The sequence below is a fragment of the Sminthopsis crassicaudata genome, chromosome 1, assembly GCF_048593235.1.
Source record: "Sminthopsis crassicaudata isolate SCR6 chromosome 1, ASM4859323v1, whole genome shotgun sequence".
NCBI classification, from domain to species: Eukaryota; Metazoa; Chordata; class Mammalia; order Dasyuromorphia; family Dasyuridae; genus Sminthopsis; species Sminthopsis crassicaudata.
In genome coordinates this window covers 67628215-67648430 of record NC_133617.1, presented here as the reverse complement: position 1 = coordinate 67648430, position 20216 = coordinate 67628215, and the positions used below count along the sequence as shown (strand labels likewise).

At 45.4% G+C, this 20216-nt stretch overlaps 3 protein-coding genes across 23 annotated transcripts in view; 1 reads left to right on the top strand and 2 right to left on the bottom strand.

Annotated features, from left to right (window-relative positions):
• The window catches only part of RANBP3 (RAN binding protein 3), a 74118-nt gene extending 67932 nt beyond the window's left edge, over positions 1-6186 (top strand). For all 19 annotated transcript variants that reach the window (XM_074309031.1, XM_074309021.1, XM_074308959.1 and 16 more), the window contains 3 exons: positions 229-371; positions 1718-1898; positions 3748-6186. In XM_074309031.1, the coding sequence (XP_074165132.1) occupies positions 229-371; positions 1718-1898; positions 3748-3791 (368 nt within the window). In that variant the 3' untranslated portion in view covers positions 3792-6186. The remainder of the gene's footprint in view (positions 1-228; positions 372-1717; positions 1899-3747) is intronic.
• Positions 6187-8006: 1820 nt separating this feature from the next.
• On the bottom strand, positions 8007-13337 carry CAPS (calcyphosine). Of its 3 annotated transcripts, none has more exons than XM_074309061.1 (5): positions 11628-13337; positions 11000-11108; positions 10739-10916; positions 9342-9548; positions 8007-8784 (listed from the first exon to the last, which is right to left on the bottom strand). In XM_074309061.1, exons 2-5 carry the CDS (start codon positions 11077-11079, stop codon positions 8683-8685), a joined length of 567 nt encoding a protein of 188 aa, XP_074165162.1. In that variant the 5' UTR covers positions 11080-11108; positions 11628-13337; the 3' UTR covers positions 8007-8682. The 3 variants fall into 3 exon arrangements, with proteins under 3 accessions (XP_074165162.1, XP_074165148.1, XP_074165154.1); XM_074309047.1 differs by having other exon boundaries at positions 11000-11101; XM_074309053.1 differs by having other exon boundaries at positions 11000-11089.
• A 115-nt stretch (positions 13338-13452) lies between these two features.
• VMAC (vimentin type intermediate filament associated coiled-coil protein) lies at positions 13453-20102 on the bottom strand. The gene is made up of 2 exons (XM_074309076.1): positions 19856-20102; positions 13453-15261 (listed from the first exon to the last, which is right to left on the bottom strand). Exons 1-2 carry the CDS (start codon positions 20044-20046, stop codon positions 14898-14900), a joined length of 555 nt encoding a protein of 184 aa, XP_074165177.1. The 5' UTR covers positions 20047-20102; the 3' UTR covers positions 13453-14897.
• Between the last annotated feature and the right edge of the window lie 114 nt (positions 20103-20216).

Sequence of the window (20216 nt, the reverse complement as noted above, 5' to 3'; positions counted from 1 at the left end):
CTCTACCACCTTCTCTCCTAGCCTCTGTTTTTGCAAGTAGAAAACCAAATAGCTCCTTGTTTAGCTTAATCAGAAAATGGCTAGCTGCAGTGCTTCTCTTCTAATAGACTTCGGAAAAACTAGTGGGACTGGTACATGCCCCTTGTGGATCTGCCCTCTTGGAACAACAGGGTTGCAGCTTAAGCTTAGCTCTTTTCTGACTGACCTGCCAGCTTTTGTATCTTTCAGTAATGCGGACCCAGGGGAGCCTGCGGCTTATCCTCAACACCAAACTGTGGGCACAAATGCAGATTGATAAAGCCAGTGAGAAGAGCATTCGAATCACAGCCATGGACACTGAGGATCAGGGAGTCAAAGTGTTCCTGATCTCGGTAGGTTCTGGGAGCAGGACTCTCCTCATGAAGGAGCTTACAGTTCATTCTTGTCTTAGACACTGATGGGTCTGTTTTTCACGTGGCCTCTGACCACACCTAGGCTGGGGTTTGAGTTGTACCAGCCCAGCACCTCCTGTGTGCTTAGTCTGTACCAGACACGTCAGCTGGAGGAATGGGAAGGAATAAGAGCAACAAGACCCAAGGAGGGAGACTCCCTCCTATCTGTGAAGATCCTAAAGGGACACCAGATAGGGAATGATGCAAGACACAGTAAAATTCAGGGCTGCATTTAGATTGAATGACAGCAGTTGTAAGGGTTAGAGAGATCAGCAAGGCTTTGATTAGTCAGGGTAGCACAGAAAAAGTAGGATGTTGAACTGAGTCTCAAATAATAGCTAGAATTTAAATAATTGCTCACATTTGTGTATAGATGGAATTTATATCCATGTCTCCAAGTTCAGCAGTCAAAGAATAGGGAATTGGGGTGGGGTATACATCCTAATCAAGGACAGTGACCTGAATCAAGACAACAAATGATGTTGGACTGGTGTTGAGAACAGCAAGGAAAACCATCCTAACAAAAGTAGAAGAGGGCTGGCTGGGGAGCAAACTAGAAAATGAGTATAAGATACCTTTCCGGAAACCTGTATAAACTAAGCAGAAGAATCTTTATTTACTACAAGAGGAAATAAGAATGTGTAATTGCATGAGGCATTCCTAAGATGGACAGTGTCTTTGGTAGCACTGGAGCATGTCTTGGAGAGCTGGGGCTGAGCGTGCTTTCACATGTCCTCAGCTCTTGTTAACAAGAAGCAGAGTGGAGATGGAGGAACAATCACTGTCCAGACTCAGTAAGTCAGGGACATCTCTTGTGCTGACCTTGGTGAGCAAAGCCTTTAGGTAGGTGATTGGAATCATTGGGTTTAGAGCCAGAAAGGACTCTCTCCTTTTATATATAAGGAAGTAGAGATCCAAACAGGGAAGGTAACTTGGCTGGTTTTTATTTGGCAGGTTTGGCTGAATCCAGGTTTTTCTGGTTCTCAGCCAAGTTTCTCCCCCCCCCTCCCCCAACTGCATTTATTTCTTTTTTCCTAGGAAGATGAATTTTATGATTCTTTCCCTGGACTGGTCATTTTTTCAAACACATTACTGGCCCAAGTCTTTGCTGCCTCATACATGTCTCTTTAAACTTTATAATATTGCTCTATTTGGAGAATCCTGAAACAGAAAGGAAATTTGTAACAGCACCTGAACCTTGGACCTGGATCTTTTGTCCTCCTCCCCTCCTCCTTGCCCTCTAGTTCTAATCTTTCTCTTTCCACCACTTCCCTTTGCCTTTCCAGGCCAGCTCCAAAGATACTGGGCAGCTGTATGCAGCACTGCATCACCGGATCTTAGCATTGCGCAGCAGGATAGAACAAGAACAGGAGACCAAGATCCCAGCTCCAGAGCCTGAAGTGACACAGTCAAATGAGGAGGACAGTGATGATGATGTTCTGGCTCCTTCTGCATCCACCGGAGGGGGTGAGGACTCTGGCCCCAGGCCATCCCGACTGTGACTGAGTTAATACTCCAAGATCAGAGAGTGCAGATGCAGGTGTCTCATAGGGAAGCCATTGACATTGGGGGACTGAAATGGGCCTCTTGGAGCATTTTAATTGAGGAAGAGAAGGAACACCTGGAGCAGCAGTCATGGAGGGACAGCTGGGAGATGGTAGTCAAGTTTAGGGAATAACAGGGAAACACTGTCACTGCCCAGTAGAAGAGCTGGAGAGAGGAAAATGTAAAACAGAAAGTTATAAAAGGGACAAGTCATGAAGAGATTTTAAGTTGGGCAGATTTTTAAGTTTGAATCTGGAAGTAGGTAATAGGGAGCCAGTGGGATAGATTTGTGAGGGAGAGATATGGTGGTAACATGATCAGAATCATGTTGGGGAAGGTCATTTTGGCAACTAAGTGGAGGATAGACTGGGATGAGACCATAGAGGCAGGAAAATGAACTGAAATGTTAAAGTAATAATTGAGGCTTAAGATAATGAGGACTTGTGCTGGGTTCAGAGGAGTGAAAGAGACATAGGAAAAGTGTTGCAACAGTGTCAAGGACAGGACTTGGCAAGGCAGAGGATGGGAATGGGATGGTGTAGTAAGAGTGAGGGGCTGAGAATGACACCTGAGTCCTGAACTGAGGTGATCAGGAAGATGGTACTCTGTAGAGTAATAGGGACACTCAAAAGAGAAGAGGGTTTGGGGGGGGGTGGGGGAGAGAGAATGAGTTCAGTTTTGGCCATGTTGAGTTTAAAATATCTATGAGCTATTATCTAATTGGAGCTGTGAGCCTAAGAGTCTGGAATCATGTATAGAGGTGTTAATTGAATCCAAGGGAGCCAACGAAATCACTAAGCACAATAATGTAGTAAGAGAAAAGAGGGCCTAGACCAGAGCCTTGGGAAACATCTTCAGTCAATGAGATATATATCCAGCAAATGAGACTGAAAAGGAATGATAACACAGTAGGAGAACCAGGAGAGAACAGGGTTATGAAAACCTAGAGCGAAGTGTGATGGACAATGTGAAAAGTTGCAGAGAGACGAAGAAGAAAGAAGATTGAGAAGAGGCCATAGTACCCTGTGCTGTGTACTGATGGAGGCCTTAAGTATATCTGGGACAGTGTCCCTGTCCTCTTGCTGTTCATAAGTCTAGTGCATGGTCTCTTTAAGTGTTTATGTGTCTAGGACCACTCTGGTAATCTGGTGTTACCTATTGGGAGAGGTAGAAACAGGTCAAGCTAATCGCTGGTAGTGTAGTTGAATATCAGCAACTTGTAGATTCTTGTCTTTACTCATTTTTTATCCTCCTGTCCTTTTCTTCCTGTCATACTACATTCTAAGAACTAACCTCCATGCTGAATGGATTAGTTTCTCTCTTCCTCTCTCTTCCCCTTCTCAGACATAAGCATTTTAATTAGAATCATTGCCAGACATCCCTAATAACCAACTCATTACTAATCAGTCATTTGTGAATGTGTTCATAATGATATGAATAACTGACATTTATATAGCTCCATTAAAATTGCCAAAGCCCTTAATTATGCATATTTAGCTCCAGACATGGCCCTCAGGATTATTTGACCCAGAGGGAGCTGCTGTTTAGATCTGCAGTTATTGGCTTCTTTCCCAAATACAAGATAGAGTCCCTAAAAAGATAGCTAAATGAAGGACATGGTTTTTAAAAAAAAAAAAATTCCCGGAGGCTTTTTGCTCTGAGATGAATGGGTCCTTGTCCCAGTTCTACTCTCAAATAACCTATGGGAAGGGACTTGTGGGACTTTGTTCTTGGAGGGTGAGTGAGGTGCCTCCCTGTGCTTTGTTTTCAGGCACCGGTGATGAAGGGGATGGGCAGACAGTCGGGAGCACATAGCAGCTGGAAGCTCATCTGCTTGCAAGGCTGCTGCTTGTCCACTCTCCCCCCTTCCCCCGGCAGGCGCCGCGATCGTTCCAGGCAGTGTTGGCGGCTCCAGGACTTAGGAACCATGCATCCCTGTTCTGTTTGTTCGTTTCTTTGGTCTGGATCAGTAGATTCCACACAAAGCAGACTCAGAAAACTGCCTGAATGTGGTTTGGGACATGAAAGCTCATCATATTGATGAGCAGAAAAATAACCTTCCTTTCCCCTCTTCTCATTGAAATGGCACATTGACTTGTCACACACAACCCCTCCTTGGGACCTGAGGATTCTGTTTCTTCGGTAGCTCATGTGGCACCGGCCTCCGGAAACTCATTTTGCAGCCCCGCCCCACTCCCCTAGGGCTTTAGCCATAGCTCTTGGGTCTGTCTGTCCTCCTGCCCTTGTTACCATCTGACTCTTGGAACCCCTGCCCAACTGCAGGGAAACAACACTGAGTAATTTCTGGTCCCTTAAATCATCACCCTCAATCTGTTCCACCTCCCAGGTTTGGGCTCCTTGGAGAATGGACAGGCTGAGTATTTTCCATCTGGTCCATTTCACCACAAGGACAGTCTGGCCAGGCTCAGGGCCCCATTCTTTTTTCCACTGGCCCCTGCTGCCCAGGTCCAAGCCCCCAGGCAGCATTGAAGGGCCCAGTGGGTGTTTCATTAACTCCTCCTTCCTCTCCTGTGTCCAATATTGTTTTGGGGGATTTCTATTGTGCTGATCCTTTTTTTTAAAAGGTTTATTTTATTTTATTTTTTTTGTTGGTTTTGAATTTAGTTTTTTTTTTTTTTTTTAAGTTTTTTTTTTAGTTTTTAATAAGATGCTCTTGTGTGTTGAGAAAGTGAAGCTCTATTGTTTTATACTTTTCTGTTACTATTTAAGGGAGAGCTAAGCCACTCTGTATAATAGGTGTTATATACCATTTGCTTAGTCAGTTTTGTTCTGGTCAGGTGCAAGCTCACAGATATTACCAGTAACAACAGCTAGTGGGGAACACCTGTTAGCCTCCCCAAAACTAACTCCCAAGTTAGTTACTCCTGAAAACAATGGGTCTTTGCACCAGTGGAGCCAGTCATGGAGCTAGGTCTTTGGAGTTGTTTGAATTTTTTTTTTTTTTTCTTTTTCCCTTTCCTTTGATATTTTGATACAATGACTCCTTCTTTTCCCTAATAATTCCTATTTGCATGAACACACCGCCATGGGAGCAGCTGAGGTTAGAATGCTAAAGAAGTGGGGCTCCCTCCCACCTCACCAACCAGAAGGAAAAGGGACTGTTTCTCTAGCTTAGTCTTCCACTATGGGCAGGTTAAAGGGTGGGGAATTGCTCATCCCTGGCCTGTTCACTTCACCCCATGCCATATCAGGTTCATATGTCCTTCCAGCCGGTAGTGTAAATCCCCAGCCCTATGTCCACCATGTCAGGGAGAACAGCTACCCCATTGACCAGTTTCAAGAAAGTTTGGCTTTCAGGACATAACCCTGCTTTATCTCTAGAGTTTAGGGATAGTTACATAAGAAAATCTGTGATTCCTTTTAATACAACTGGATTTGACTTGAGCTCTTGGTGCCCACCATAAATAGGACACTCTTCCTGGTCCTTCCCATGGTAGTGGGAACTGAAATCCTTTCCATCTAGGAATTTATTTTGCTTTTGACTTACTTTCATCCTGAGACTATTAGCAGTTTCTCTGGGAGGATTAACATCCCAGGGGTGCCATCAGAACTGGGCTTCTGACAAAATAACTTTGTCATTATCTTCTGGACTTCTTTCTTCCCCTTATGTCTCCCAGTGCTGCCTTGATATCAGGACATTTAAACACATTTTCAACTTAGTTAAAGTCCCTCTTGGATGACAAAACTCACAGATCCAGAGTCCTCAGGCTCTGCAGGTGAGCTTGGTGCTGTTTCCTTACCCTCCCCAACCCAGATGGTCTCACACTGATTTGGCCAAAGCCCAGAGAGAAGATGGGACCAGCAAGTCTTGGGTCGTGTTGGAAAGATCCAGCTGTACTCCCACACAGATCTCACCCACTGTTGGGGTCATTCTTCAGACTTGTCAGCTGCTAAGTTGGAAAGGGCAGCTTCGTGTGAAGGCCTTGCAGAGTTCTTTCTGTACTGCGAAGAGGGACAGATTCTGCTTTAGCTCATACAAGAAACTTTTTGTGAATTTGACCCAGAATTATCTTGAAGCCCCATCTAATGAGAGACATAGGCCAGAGCTAAACTTTATTACACTTCCTGCTTTCAGCCTTAGAAAACTAGTGACAGGTAAAACCAGATAATGCCCATGTGTTTTGGAAGATTTATGTAAGATTGTCATATGAAATGTATTTGGGAATTACATTAAAACTTTTAACAAAAACTTGGGTCTGCTGCCTTGTGCTCTTTGCCACACAAGATTAGAGATCACTTTTTCTAAGGGAACCTAAACTAGCATTCTCAACTGGTTCAGAGATCTTGTTAGGGATTCTCGACTTTGCAGGTACTATTCAACAAAACAAAGAGAGCAGACAAGATCAACTCAAAGGTCTCCCATCTCTAACAGTCTGAGTCTGCAAAATGAAAGGCATCAAATTAAATAAAAAAGACACAGGCCCAGTAAAGAGCTTGCTCCAGGGCAGATGGGCCAGGAAAATAACCTGGTCATCGATTCCCAGACCTGTAGTCTCTCCTTTGCTCTTTTCTGTCTTACAAGGCTAGAGTTTGGCTCTTCTCTTGTGCTCACTCTTCTCCAAGTAGGAGGAAAACTTTCAACTTTGAATCATCCTTGAACTGAAACCTGACTCACTTCCTACCTCTGTCTTCTCCTCTATAAAGTGAAATGGAGGAAGGGGCTCCCTTTTGGCTCTGACGCTGTTTCTTGGACTATTCAGGGAATGATCATCATTCTTGAACTAAAAGCCTTCACAGAAGCATGGCCATCTCTCTTCTACCTGTTGGTCCAGAATCATAGACCACTGAGCAATAGAAGTTCCTCTTAACAGGAAGATTATTTTGCCTTTTAAATCCTGATCCCTCATCCATTCCTCATCTCTCAGTGCTCCCTCTCAGGAGGGTCTAGGTAACCTGACAGCCTTGCCTGGTTCAAGTAGAGTGTCTCTATAGAGTCTTTCCCTCCTGGCAAACGTAGGCTTAGCTTCTTACTCATTACAATCCTAGAATTTAGATTTGGAAAAGCCCTCAGAGTTGATTAACCTGAGGAAAGGTTGCTCCCAAGAGATTGTGACTTAGTCACAGAGCCAGAAGAAGTTGGAAGGGCCAACTTCGCCAAGCCCTTCATTGTGGAGAAGAGCGAACTGAATCACCTCACTTAGCCAAAGGTACCTGGGCAGTGCATGAACTTCAGAGGCTCCCTCTGAGCCCTGTTCCTCAACTCCAGAGAGAAGACTTTTCCCTCTGTGTACCTCAGGCTTTACACAGCCAGTAACAAACAAAACTAGGACTGGACATTCAAAGTCTTGTCATTGTTCAAGTGGTGCTCTTTCCTGGACCCCTCCCCAAGCTTCTACCTGAGCAGGGTGAATGCTGAACATCTTCCTCTCTCTTTATTAATGTCTTCTAGTATCTTAAGATGACAGCTCTCTTCTCCATCCAACACCCTTGCCATTGCACTCTTAACAAGTACCTTTGAGCAGTCATAACTGTAGGCCCTCTCTCATTAAAGATGGAGAAACTTAAAATGAATAAAGGTTACAGTGTCTTGTCCATGATCATAAAGGTGGTGATAGACAACAATAAGGGATTCCAACCCATCTTCCATCCCCTATATCCTATTTTACCCCTTCCCCGCCGTCCTGTGAACGTGGTAGAAAGGTGGGAGCCAGAGGGGGAGGATGCCATCTCACAACTCCAGAACAAGGAAGGAATTCATTTCATCCAACTCATGTCCAAGCAGGAATTCCCCTTCTGTACTCCTACCAATGTCTCCAACCAGACATCTGCTTAAAATTCCACTTTGGAACCACTGATATGAGGAATTTTTTTTTTTTTTATCAAGCTGAGAGCTGCCTTCCTTTACCTTGCGTGTGTTGTTACACCTAGTTGTGTCCTTTGCGACCAAGCAAAACCAATTTTACCTCTTCCCTGGAACACCTCTCCAAATACTTGAATAGGTTCATATACCTCCCCTATCCACAGTCCCTGCCTCCCATCTGTTGAATAATGAATGACAAGGCAACAAAATGAGAAGCCATCAGGGAGCATGAATTTATTTGAAAAGCACAGGTACAGGAGGGTAGATTTGGAAAGGGGGAGGGGTAGTTTCCCAGACTAATTAGCCAAGCTGTCTAAAGGGTCACAGCCCGTGCCCCCCTCCTGATGATGTGGGGGCAGGGACGGGAGGGCCAGTGATAAGCAAAGGGTCTGGAGAGGAGGCTTAGATGGGTCTCTCATGCATGCCCAGGATTCTGGAGAGAGAAGTACAAGAGAGGGAAGCCCTCTTGGAATTAGGGGACTAGTGATAACATTCTTGGGGCAAATTGAGAAAGGAGCAGCCTCTTCATTGTGGGATGAAGGGCCTGGACTAGAAGGTCTCTTAGTTTCATTCTACCTTCTGAATCCCCACATTTGAAAAAGGAAGATGATGAAGCCTAAAGAAGGAAGGGAAGGGACTACACCCAAAGTTAGATGGGTCAAAGGAGGTAGAGTCAGAATTGGAATCCATTTCCTCTGACTCCAATTTCAGTGATACTGAAGCTTTCCCAAATATCCTATCAAGCAGTTGGCTGAAGGCAGAAGTGGTTTAGCTGAGGCAAAAAAAGACGAACTGGTTTGGGTGAGAGAGGGAAGGGGAGGAGGGCGCTATTCTAATCTAGGGCTGGTCCTCCGGTTCCTTCCCTTGGGTTCTGAGAAGCATTGGTCACAGTTGCCAGGCACTAGTCATCATAGCCACAAATTCTTCATCTGTGTCCACAGAAGCACTCACACCACTGTAATAATCCAGGAACTCTGCTGCTGTGACCTGCAGGGGAATAGAAGGAGTCTGCCATCCCTAAGCCTGACCTGTTCCTTTCCCATCTCTGTGCCCTGCTGTGTTCCTTTTAGTGGGGAAGGGGAAGGTGTTCCAGGTACCAAGAAGCAAGGCCATGCAGTGTGGTGAAAAGAGCACTGGCTTTGGGGTCAGGAAGACTGGTTTGGATTCCTGGTCCTGCATACTAGCTGCACACCCTTGAATAAATCCTCTTTGTAAAAAGAGGGAGTTGAAATAGAATTGGGGCATCTTAAACTTTTTTTTTTGTTTTTTTTTTGTTTTTTTTTTTTTTTGCGTGATGGACCCCCTTGGCAGCTTGGTGAAGCCTAGGGACCCCTCAGAAAAATGTTTTTAAATGAATAAAAAAATAAAATACTTAGGATTACAAAGGAAACAAGTTGTGTTGAAATACACCTTTCAGAATTCAAAAATAACAAAAAGTCCTAACCCCAGGTGAAAAATCCCTGGACTAGATGATCATCTTCTAACTCTTAGGGATCAGAGAAACTTGATAAACTAAGCATATGTGCATGAAGCCAAGGGGCTACCTGTCCATCCTTGTCACCAGCATCAAAGTTGTCCAAGAAATGCCGGAATACATCATCTTCTGTCCACTCGCCACTCTGAAATTTGGGGTTTTCTCGGCCACTGTAGACACCCCGAAGGTCATCCACAGTCACTACGCCATCTCCACTTCTGTCCAACTTGGCGAAGGCAGCTGAAATGACATCCTTCCGTGCCTGAGACATGGGTGGCTGGGAGTGAGGGAAAAGAACATGCTAAATGAAGATTTCATCCTGGTGGGAGGGGAAGCCAGAACCTGTAGAAAGATCTCAGTTATTGCCTGGGAACTTGTAGACATGTGTAGAAGATGGTTCATGATAGAATGATGTGAGTCAGATCTGGTATTAGGCTTTTCTTTACCTCTCTGTGATCTGGGCAAACTACTTCCCTTCCATGTGTGTCATTTTTTTTATGTGAAGGACTGGGGGAAGGTGGGGAAGGGGAATGTCTAATATCGGTAGGGGGAAAAGCCCCTTCTTTGGGGTTGAGTCCCCCATAAAAGATACTAAGAATGGCATCCTCTAGTCCCACATTAAAATGTACTTGGCCCTTTAGATGTATCTGGATAACCCATAGGCACCTCCAAATCTACATGTCCTAAGCATACCAATTTTCCCCTCAATTCCATCCTAAATTTCTCTACTTCTGTTCAGAATGACACTATTCTTTCACGTCTCAACCTCAGAGACAACCTCCCTCATTTTACACCTTCCCCCTTTTCTCTGATTCAGATTCTCCTCACCTCTCCCCTACATTAGCTATGTTTGTTAGCTGCTTGTTTCTCCTTCACAGATGCCGGATCTAGGGCTTTCCCATCCTTAAATAGTTCCAATCAAGTCCCTTATTGCTGTCAGGGTAAAATGCTGATTCCTCTGTTTAGCATTTAAAGCATTTCACAACCTGGACCAACCTTTCTTTCCTATCTCATATTCCTCCCCTTCACTTTCTCCCCAAAGCCAAGCCTGCCAATACACTATTCCTCATAACATTCCATCTCCATGCCTGTTTGTGGGCTAAGTTCCGTTCTGTGAAGGAGCTCCGCTCCCCCCTCCTCCCAGAAGACCTGGTTGGTTTCCTTCTCTGCAAACATTAGTTTCAAGGTCACCTCTCCAGGGCTTTCCTGCTGTTAATGATGTTCCCCAGCCCACCCAAATGACCAAGCATCTAACGTGTAAAGACTTTGTACTGGCGTCTGTGGATGTGTTTCCCTTAATAGAACAGAAGCCCCTTGAGAGCAGGGGCTTTTTGAGCTGAGCCTAGTGCTTTCTTGGCCTGGTGGGTACAATACATGCCTGTTAACAGAGTCTGCAGTTGGCTGGCTCACCAGGCTGTGGGTACGTGCCCTTTCAAGGCTCTTTGTAAGGGGAATGAGAATTCTTACCCGTAAGGCACGCAGAAACTCCTCCAGGTCTAAGGTCCCACTGCCATCCCGGTCCCAGTGCTTGCAGATGTGCTCAGCCTCACCAGCCTCCAGGGCCAGCCCCAGCTCTTCCAGGCCCCGATGCAGCTCTTCTGCATCTAAGGCCCGACTCCTGTTGGCATCTAGTCGGCGAAAAAATCTGGTGGGTTGGGAAATGGAGAGGGAGGTAACTGGCTGCTGGGCAGAAAGGACCTAAACCAGAAACTTCGGGGGGAGATTTACCTGGCCAGGCCTTTGATACCAGATGCCCCCCGCTCCAGGCACTTGGCTCGAAGTTTCTCGATGGCATTGGTGGCCTCCATAGTTTGTGAACTGCAAGACAGACTGATCCCTGTGGATGGAGTGGGGCCCCTCACACTACTCCCCCCCCCCCCCCCATGCCACTTCCTGCTGTCATGATATCATTTTGTAATCCACCCTTCCCTTGCCTCTGATTTCAGAGTTTAGCTTTTTAAACATGACCTTGTAAACCAGGGAAATAATCATCCTCCCTTCAGCCCCTCCAACCTTAGTCCTTACCCCGTTTCTGCACCTGTAATCCCGGGAGAGACACAGATACTTTCTGGGCCTATCTCTTTGTAACCTGAGAGTGCAAAGCTTACTGCTTGGGATCCTGCTAGTCTGGAAGGGGCAGAATGGATGATCTCAGTTCCCGGCATCGTTTAAGTGTATTGAGTTGGCTCTCAGAGAGCCTGGGTAAGTGCCAGGACTCCTGATAAGGGGTGGGCTGCCCTAAGAGGGCAATACAAACTGCTTTCAAAAAGCTGAGAATTCTACTACATACAAATTCTGATCCATCCTTTGGTCAAGTAGTGGTCAAAATTGTTCCCCTTGCCCAACTCCCACTCACCTGCAGCTTTTCCTCAGAGATTATGCTGGTCTAGATGTTTCCTCTGGGCTTCTAGGGAGTTCTGTCCCAGCTCCAGAAGTCAGCGTCCTGGCAGTGCATGTTGCTAAGGGACCGTGTGTCCACTGGGGCTGGGAGGAGTTAAAACCCTCCCAGCTGTAACCCTTTCACTGCCTAGAGTCAGCAACCCCCAAGCCAACTACTCTTGGGATGGTAAACAGTTGAATCTGACTTAGTAATTCTCATATCCTTTCAGATCCCTACAGGGATCTTGGCACTTTAATGGCCCAGAGGCCATCGATGGGGACTGGCCTCTGCAGTGGGCCCAGATATCATTGACCCCAGGTTCTAGGAAGCACAAGGTAGCTGCAGTCTAGGCCCCTGCAAAAATGCCATCGGCAGCCCTTCCTTTTCCCTGAAGGAGCCACATCATTTATTTGGCTTGCTTTGTGCTCAGTGCTTCAGTGCCACATAGGGATGGCCTGGGGGAAGAGACAAATAGAGGAATTCAGAAACCTAGGTTTGAGTCCCAAATTAGATGTAGGAACCTGGCTCCTAGATTGCCTGATCTAGAAAAAATTTCTGTTCCTTGGGCCTCAGTTTGCTCATCTGTAAAATGGGGACATTTACCAAAATCCTCTTTAAAAGTTCCCTGTGGGGTCTAAATGTTTCTCAGACTCTGAGCCATTGCAATTGGAGCCCTCAATCTAACGGGGCAAAGGACAGAGATCTTGTGATTGCAGGCAAGCAGGTATGATTATGAGACCAAGATGTGTATGTATGTGTGTGGTGGGCACCATTCTCTTTTCTGGTGCTTAGGATTCAGTCAAAAATATGGTTTAGTGAAAAGAATGATGGATGTGGAGTTAGAAGGGTCCAATTTTTAGCTCTCTGAGGACTACACTGCTATAATGGCACTATTCAAGAAAAGCTGGACAATGGCACTGAAATAAGTATATCAGTAATGGTCCAGGCCTCTGAATCCCCCAAGGAGGCAAGGGGAGATTGAGGACAGATTTCTGGGCTAAACAGGTGGTCTCCCCATCCTGGCACCCCACCGATCAACAACTTAGCCCAGATCCCTCTCCATTCCCCTACCCACCAGGGACTTAGGCAAGTTGAGGATGGATGCTTGAGCATTGGCTCCCACTTAAGGCCCCACGCCCGGCTGACAGGAGGAATAGGATAGCCCAGATCTGTATCCCATGCCTGCTTTCTCCCCATTCACAGCAAGGGAGTCATTGCCTGTGGTTTATTCTCAAGAGTCCTGCCTCCCTTTGTTACAAGTGTCAGAGGGCAGGCACTGAAAACCTGAACAAAATTAGCGATCTCCACCTCCCTCCCATTCTTCTAGAGTAGAAAATAGGGACATTCTTCCCTTACAGAGCCAGTATTGTTAGCTACAAAGGCACTATCACAGCACCCTTCCCAAAGACAGGTTGGGTGGGGTAGGAAGAGAGATCAGACCACTGAGAAACTGTCCCAGAAGAAACAACACTGGACTTGAGGCAGGCAGGCTCCATGGGTTCAAATTCTTGCTCTTCCCTTGCTAGCTGTGCGGCTTTAGACCCATTTCTTTCTGTATCTAATAGAAGGGTTACACTAGATGATCTCTAAGGTCTCTTCCAGCTCCAAAGTGAAGCCTTGCTATCCACTAGTACAACAGACAGAACCCTGTGCAGGACACATGGAAGCAGAGACAGCATGCATGGGCCTTTTCTTCCATCGACCCCTAACAGTCCACTGTGAATCTTCCCTAGTCTGTTGTGGGTAAAGCCAGGACAGATGTGAGACGACCTTGTGTGATTTGATCAGAGAATTAGGGAAATTAAGTGGCAAAATGTTCTTTTATTTGCTTTTATAAAAAAGTGAAATGTTTATCCTCAACGGTGAACTTCCCACTTAATAGCTCAGCTTGAGAATGACCCCCATAGAAAACAGACATGTAAAATATAGACATCTATTAGATATAAAAAAGGAGTTCTAGTTGGCTACATAGAGCTGCATATAGAGCTGCCACCCAGTCTGTATTCCCATAGTCTGAGCTCTTCTAAAGAGATGTCCAGGTCAAACCCTGGTACCATTGACTTCAAATGAAGGTTCGAATTCTTCTTTTAGGCTGGAATTCAGCTCTATTGAGTTCATCTGACATCAGAGTTATTCACCAGAGCATGGAAACCACTGTTTTTTAATCCAATAGTTTCCCCTGTAACAGGCCTTGTGGAAACCAGTTGGCTCAACATTAGTAGATAGAGGAGTATAATCCCTGGCTAAACCTTCCAACATATGATTTAAATGGAGGTTAGTTGGGCCACTTGGGAAATCAACTCCCCCTTGAATTTTTAAAAAATAAAAAAATGTAGAATTTGAAAAAGAGCATTTTAAAATACATTTAAACTTCTTATTAAAGCTGTTACAAAAGTGTGAGTGGCTTCGAACACAGGCTACATATTAAATGAACAAACCTTTGTGTTCTAGATCACTACTGTATTATTCAAAATAAGAATAATTCTAATTCCTTGAGGAATTCCTCTGCTACCTCTAGGGATGGCACTGTTCTCAAAATATGGATCACTGTCGAGGCTGCTAACAAACAGGAAGCTAGCAGAAGGAATTGGGTAGGAAAAGAGCCACAGGTTTTACTGTTTTTTTAAAAGCCTCAATAACCTGCAATAACGTTGATCTTCAGAAAGGCCAATTGATCTGCCCTTCCCAACTACATGTTGATTTTCCCTTTTCCAAGTCTGAGGTTTCTCCAGGGCAGTGTTAACTTTGCCTGGAAACTCAGTTCCCCAAAGAAGTCAGGTTTCCTATCAATAACTTCATTGCATTGTTGCATCCAGAAACTCTTCTACTGTCAAGTAGGACCTGTCTTCCAAACCCAAATGGAAATTTAGAGAAACTGCCCTGTGTTTTTCCTTTAAACTTTTCTCTAAGACATTGTCTCCCTCATTGAGATGCAAGCCTATGTTCATCCTGAGTTTGAAGATCCTGAAAGATAAATCTTTTTAAGAGGAGAAGAGATTGGGAATAAAGGAAGAAACTATGTCCTTGAATCTAGAGCCCTTATACCCACAGTTCCTCTCCTGAAAGACAGGTGGGTTTACAAGGACCACTGTCTCAGTGCCGCAGGGCTAGGAACAGACCAGAATTGCTTCTCTGGAGGAGGCCTGGGAGAATCCTGATCGCCCCAGGTTTTCATGGCTACCACCACAAGGAGAAGGGCTGGAAAGAAGCCTCTGGAGGAAGGGAGAGGCTACCATACAGGACAGCTCACACTGTGGTTCCAAACATAGTCTGGTCCAAATCCTTGTCGTCTACATCATCTTCACTGAGAGAGAAGGCCTGGCTGTTGGAGAGTGGGCAGGAGGGCCCACCAGTCCCGGGTGTCCCATCGGGGAGTGGGGAACTGCTGCCACTCGGGGACCCTGACCTGGCCAAAGGGCCCAGTTGCTCCCCTTCAGCCATGTAGGCCAACAAGCTGTCCAGCAGGGGCCGGCGCTGGCAGATTTTGTGCAAGAGCTCACTGCGGTGCTTCAGCTGCACGATCAGGGCATCTTTCTCCTGAATCACAGTCAGGAGCTTCTGGACAGTCCCCTCTGAAGAAAAGAGCTTTTCCTGAAGATCTGCGATCTCTCTTTGCAGGAGTAGGGACACATACCAGGAAGAAAAAAAAACAACAACTTTTGGTTTCATTCAATTCAACAAGCATCGATTAAGATTCTACCCTGTGTCAGACACTGCAGAATGCACCTTTCTTGCTCTCAGGGAGCTTACATTCTACCGACCCAAAGAAGTAAATGCAAGGTCCCTGGAGGAGAGAGAAAGTACCAACCATGGGAGGAGGAAACAGGAAAGTTGACTTAGCTTACTAAGCCCTAAAGGATGTGCAGGAGAATGGATGGCCCATAGGATGTAAGGGTGCAGAGGTGGGACCTAGTATTTGGCATATGGCCTGAAAGTAAAGCATGTGAAGGCAAATAGTGAGAAACGGGTCTGAAATGGTAGGTGGGAAGCGAAGGGCTTTCAATGTCAAGTGAGGAAACTTTTTTCCCAAAAGCAATAAAGTCACTGAAGATCACAAGGGACTGATGTTCATGGTCAGACTTGTGACTCAGGAATATCACTTCAGCAGCTGTATGCAAGATGATCTGGAGAAAAAAGAGGCTGAAAGCAGATAGAATAATGAGAGGTCAGGATGGCAAGAGTTCAAACCTAGCCTTAGCAACTTAGCCAGGGGGCCCTTGGAAGGCAATTAACCCTTCCCTACCTGCCCCTTTTTCCTCAACTGTCAAATGGCTCCTCACTCACAGGTTGTTTCGAGGATCAAATGAGCTATTTATATAGTGCCTGACACTGGCACCTAAGGTGCTTAATGAATGCTTATTTCCTCCCTTTCTAGTGCAAGTGAGAGATGATGCAGGCCCAAACTAGGGTTCTGGTTGCATAAGTATAGAGAAGGGGAACCATGTGAGAAATGTGATGGAGGCAGAAATGATAGGGCAGATTTTATATATAGAAAGTGAGGAAGTGCCAAAGGTGACTCAGTTAGCTGGAAGAGAGACACCTTCAATAAAAAGAGAGTGGTTAGAGGAAGGTGCAATCACAGGCAAGACCACAAGTTTTGTTTTGGACATGGTGAATATGGGATCTGGAAGGTATGTCCAGAGGCAGAAACATGCAACAGACAGCACTGACTCAGGATCAATTAGAATTAGATCTATAAATCTAAGGCTCATCTACCTGCATGGGGATGATAACTGGATGAGTGGATACAATCACTAAGGAGAATGAAAAGGAGAAATGAGGACCCAGGATAAATCCTAGAAGACATCCATGTTCAAAGGAGAGAAGCTAGATGCTGAACCTGCAAATTTTCCCATCAAAAAATGTATATGAGGGACTCTGCACACTTTGAAGCAGGCTACAATTCATCCCATTCTACTGGGAACTGCCCACACACACACTTTTATACCCAGTGGAAATGGTACAACTCACATTTCTTTACTCATTCAAGGTTTGCAAAGTGCCTTCCTAGGAATAACTCTGTGACATAGGTGACACAAGTAGCCTCTCCATTTTATAGATGAGGGAATGGAAGCTGACATATAGTCACTTGGCCAAAGTCACAGAGCTAATAAGTGAAAGATCCAGGGCTTGGACCCAAGTACAGCACTTTTCTTGTTACTCCATAACTGCTCTTCTGACACTGGAGAATGCTCATATGCTGCTTTATGTCCTCCCAATAAATCCTGGTTAGAAAGCAACCTGTCCTAGTGAAACGTATCCCTGGGTCTGTGGAAATGAGGGGCCCCCCTCAAATCAAGAGCAAGCCAGGACATCTAGGGCTCACCCAGATCTGTGGTTTGGTGTAGCCCCAGGAACCATGCTTCTGACAGCTCTGTTCTAGACTAGAAGAATAGCCTTCTACTCTAACTGGCCTCTATAGGGATCACTTCTCTCTCCAAGTCATCCTTTATGGATTACTGCTTGAATGAGCTTCCTAAAACTTTATCTTTTGTTTAAAAAAACAAAACAAAACAAACAAAAAACCTTCAGGTGCTCTCTCTCCTTTGTATCTTAATAAATGCACATTGAATAAAAGCATAAATATTATACTCTTGTATTTGAGACTCTATCTTGATCCCATCTACCTTTTCAGCTTTACCTCACTGGATTTTTTTTCAAATTTTAAAATTTAATTTAAACAAATACAAAATAAGAAAAGAAAAAACAATGCCATGTATACAGAGACCATAAGAGAGGCCTCAATAGAAAGCAATAAATTTCCATTTCAAGAAAATCTATATAATAAATATTATAAGTTGTTCTCAAAGCTGCCCAGCTTTTTTTCTTTTTGTTTCCTTGTTGCTTTTCTTTTGTTTTTAGTGCATTTTTATTCCTTCTCTTCCCCTTCCTCAAAGAAGCCCACAATTAAGTAAAGCTATCTACACACACACATAGGCATAGATCCAGTCTTGCACATATATATACATATAAGATTGTATTATGTTTATTTCATCCTATCTGTGTCTCTGAAGGTGGATAGCATCTTCCTTCATAAATCCAAGGCTTTTCATGTTTTTCTAAACCAACCAACTCATTTCCTACCCTACCCAATCATATTCTATGTGACAGATTGTCTATGAAAGTTTCCCCCCCCCCCAATTTTCTGCATTCCTTCTATTCTTGGCTGCAAGAGTTTCATTTATACAAGGAAATTTTGATTTAAAATAAGCAAAATTATTCATTTTACATTTCAACAATATAATATGGTTTAAGGTCTGGTATTACTGAATCTGCTTCCTTTACACTGTTTTTCCTCTGGTTTCTTTGAAGTTCCTGACTTTGTTCTTCTCAATAAATTATGTTATTGTTTTTTTCTAACTCGGATAATTTTTTAGTAATTTAATTGGGAAGGCATTAAATAAAAAAAGTTCTTAGGTAAAATTGCCTTTTTTTATTATATTGGTTTTACTTACCCATGAAAAATAAATATTACTTCAATTGTTTAGATCTAACTTTATTTGTATAAAAAAGTGTTTTATGTTTATATTCTTATAGCTCCTGTATGTTTGGGCGGGTATACTCTCAGGTATTTTATATTGTCTAGTTATTTAAAAATTTTAAACAATATTAAATAATATTGCTGACACAAAGTATAGTTTCCTTATTTTTTCCTCTTTTGATTAAATCTATTTTAGGTTGAACTTTGTCTGAATTTATCGTTACTATCCCTGCTTTTTTTATATATAATGAATTTTACTCTTGACCTTTATTGTGTATATCTCATTTTTATAGCATTTCCTGAAAATAACACATTGCTGAATTCAAAATTTTAATCTATCAGTCTCCATTCTATGGGCAAATTCATCCCATTCACATTCTAAGCTATAATTACTTGTACATTTTCCCACACTATTCGTTTCACCCTATTTCTATAAACCCTCTTCACTTCTCTACTTTATTTCCATCTGCCACCTTTGCCCTCCTATTTCTTGACCCCGCTAAGAGTGGCTCCTGGATTCTCCCACACACACTGTCCCCTTGCCCTCTCGTTTCTTTCTGAATGTAGAAGTTTTATACTTTTCTGTGTTCTTCCTCTTTAACCCCTTTCCCCATGAAAGTAAAACTCCAGCCTTACCTGTCCTTCCCCCACTAGCTTCTTCCTTATCACAGTGAGATACATCTAAACTGAGCACCCCCATCCCTATGCCTAGTTCTCGTCTCCAACTCTTTGATAATACTGTTACCCCCCTCCCCCCTCCCAGTGCAACCCACGGACCCTCTAGTCTTCACCACTTTAGGGTCCACGGCCTCCACTAAGCCTCTCACCACACACCCTCCCTCCCCTGCTAAGAGTTCCCCTCCTCAGATTTCTTGTGCTACTTCGTCCAGACCCCTCCGTCGGGCATGTGCCATTGTCCCCTGTCCTGCATGTGGGAGGAGACCAGCGGGAGGTCATTCGTGTAAGTTTCAGGGGAGGAGACTCCCTTTGCCAACGGGTTTCCTGGAGCCTGAGAGGCTCCCTCGGCCAGCAGGTGTCAGAGGCAGATCAGACCCGGCCCCTCCCTCACCGTGACACGCTAGAGAGGAACTCACTTAACAAATGTTAGCTTCAGCACGGTGGCTCCTTACCCCGAGACCGCCGTTCTTCCTAAGTCCCCGCGGCTTCTTTCCTCGTCTCTTTGGCCCTTAGTTCCTCGTCTCCCCTGAGCCTCCTTCAGTCTCCTCGGTACTTGTCAGTATTCCATCTCCTCCCCATCCCTCAGGCCTTCACCTTTCAGACCCGACTCTCACCACCTCAGCACTGCTCAGGCCTGGTTCAGTCCCCTGGGCTCCACATCTTTCCCCCCCCACACACTCATTTTATCGCCCCTTCAGAGTCCCCTCTCGCTGCTCCAGTTCCCCTGGAAGCTCCTTCACCCCTGTGGCTCCTCCAGGCTGCCATCACTCCCGGAATTCCCCTCTTGACCCCGCAGTTTTCCCCAATCCTCCTATTATTCCTCTAGACCCCTCTCCCCGTCCTCCCATCGCTTCTCCTCCCCCAACACTCCCAACCCCCTACAGTCTCTTAGTCTTCCCCATGCTCATTCCCAATCACTCCCGTTTCCAGCGCCCCCAACATCGGATCTCCCAAGTAGGGCCCCCCCTCTCCCCTTTTCGGGTCCCCATCCCCATTCTCTCCTAGCCTCCGCTCCATCCCCTCCAGCCACGGCTCCCGCTCTCACCGGTCCTTGGTCCGGCCCAGCTCGCGGAGCGCCCCGCGCAGCTGCTCGTCTTTGCGGATGAGACTTTCCGCTTGCTCCCGCACCGTGCGCTCCGCCGCTCCGAGGCGCGCCTCCAGCTCCGCCGCCCTCCGGTGCACGGCTGCCAGATGAGCGTTCGCCTCCCGGATCTGCACAGGGGACGGGCCCGACATGGCCCCTCCGGGCCCCTAGACTCTCTCCGGAAATCGCCGCCGGACCCAAAGACTCCGCCCCTCTCCCTCGTGAGGACCAATCACTGATCACAACTTTACGTGTTGGAGCCAATCCACAGCTACCCACCTCAACAAGCCCCGCCTATAATCTCGGCCAATCCTTACCCACG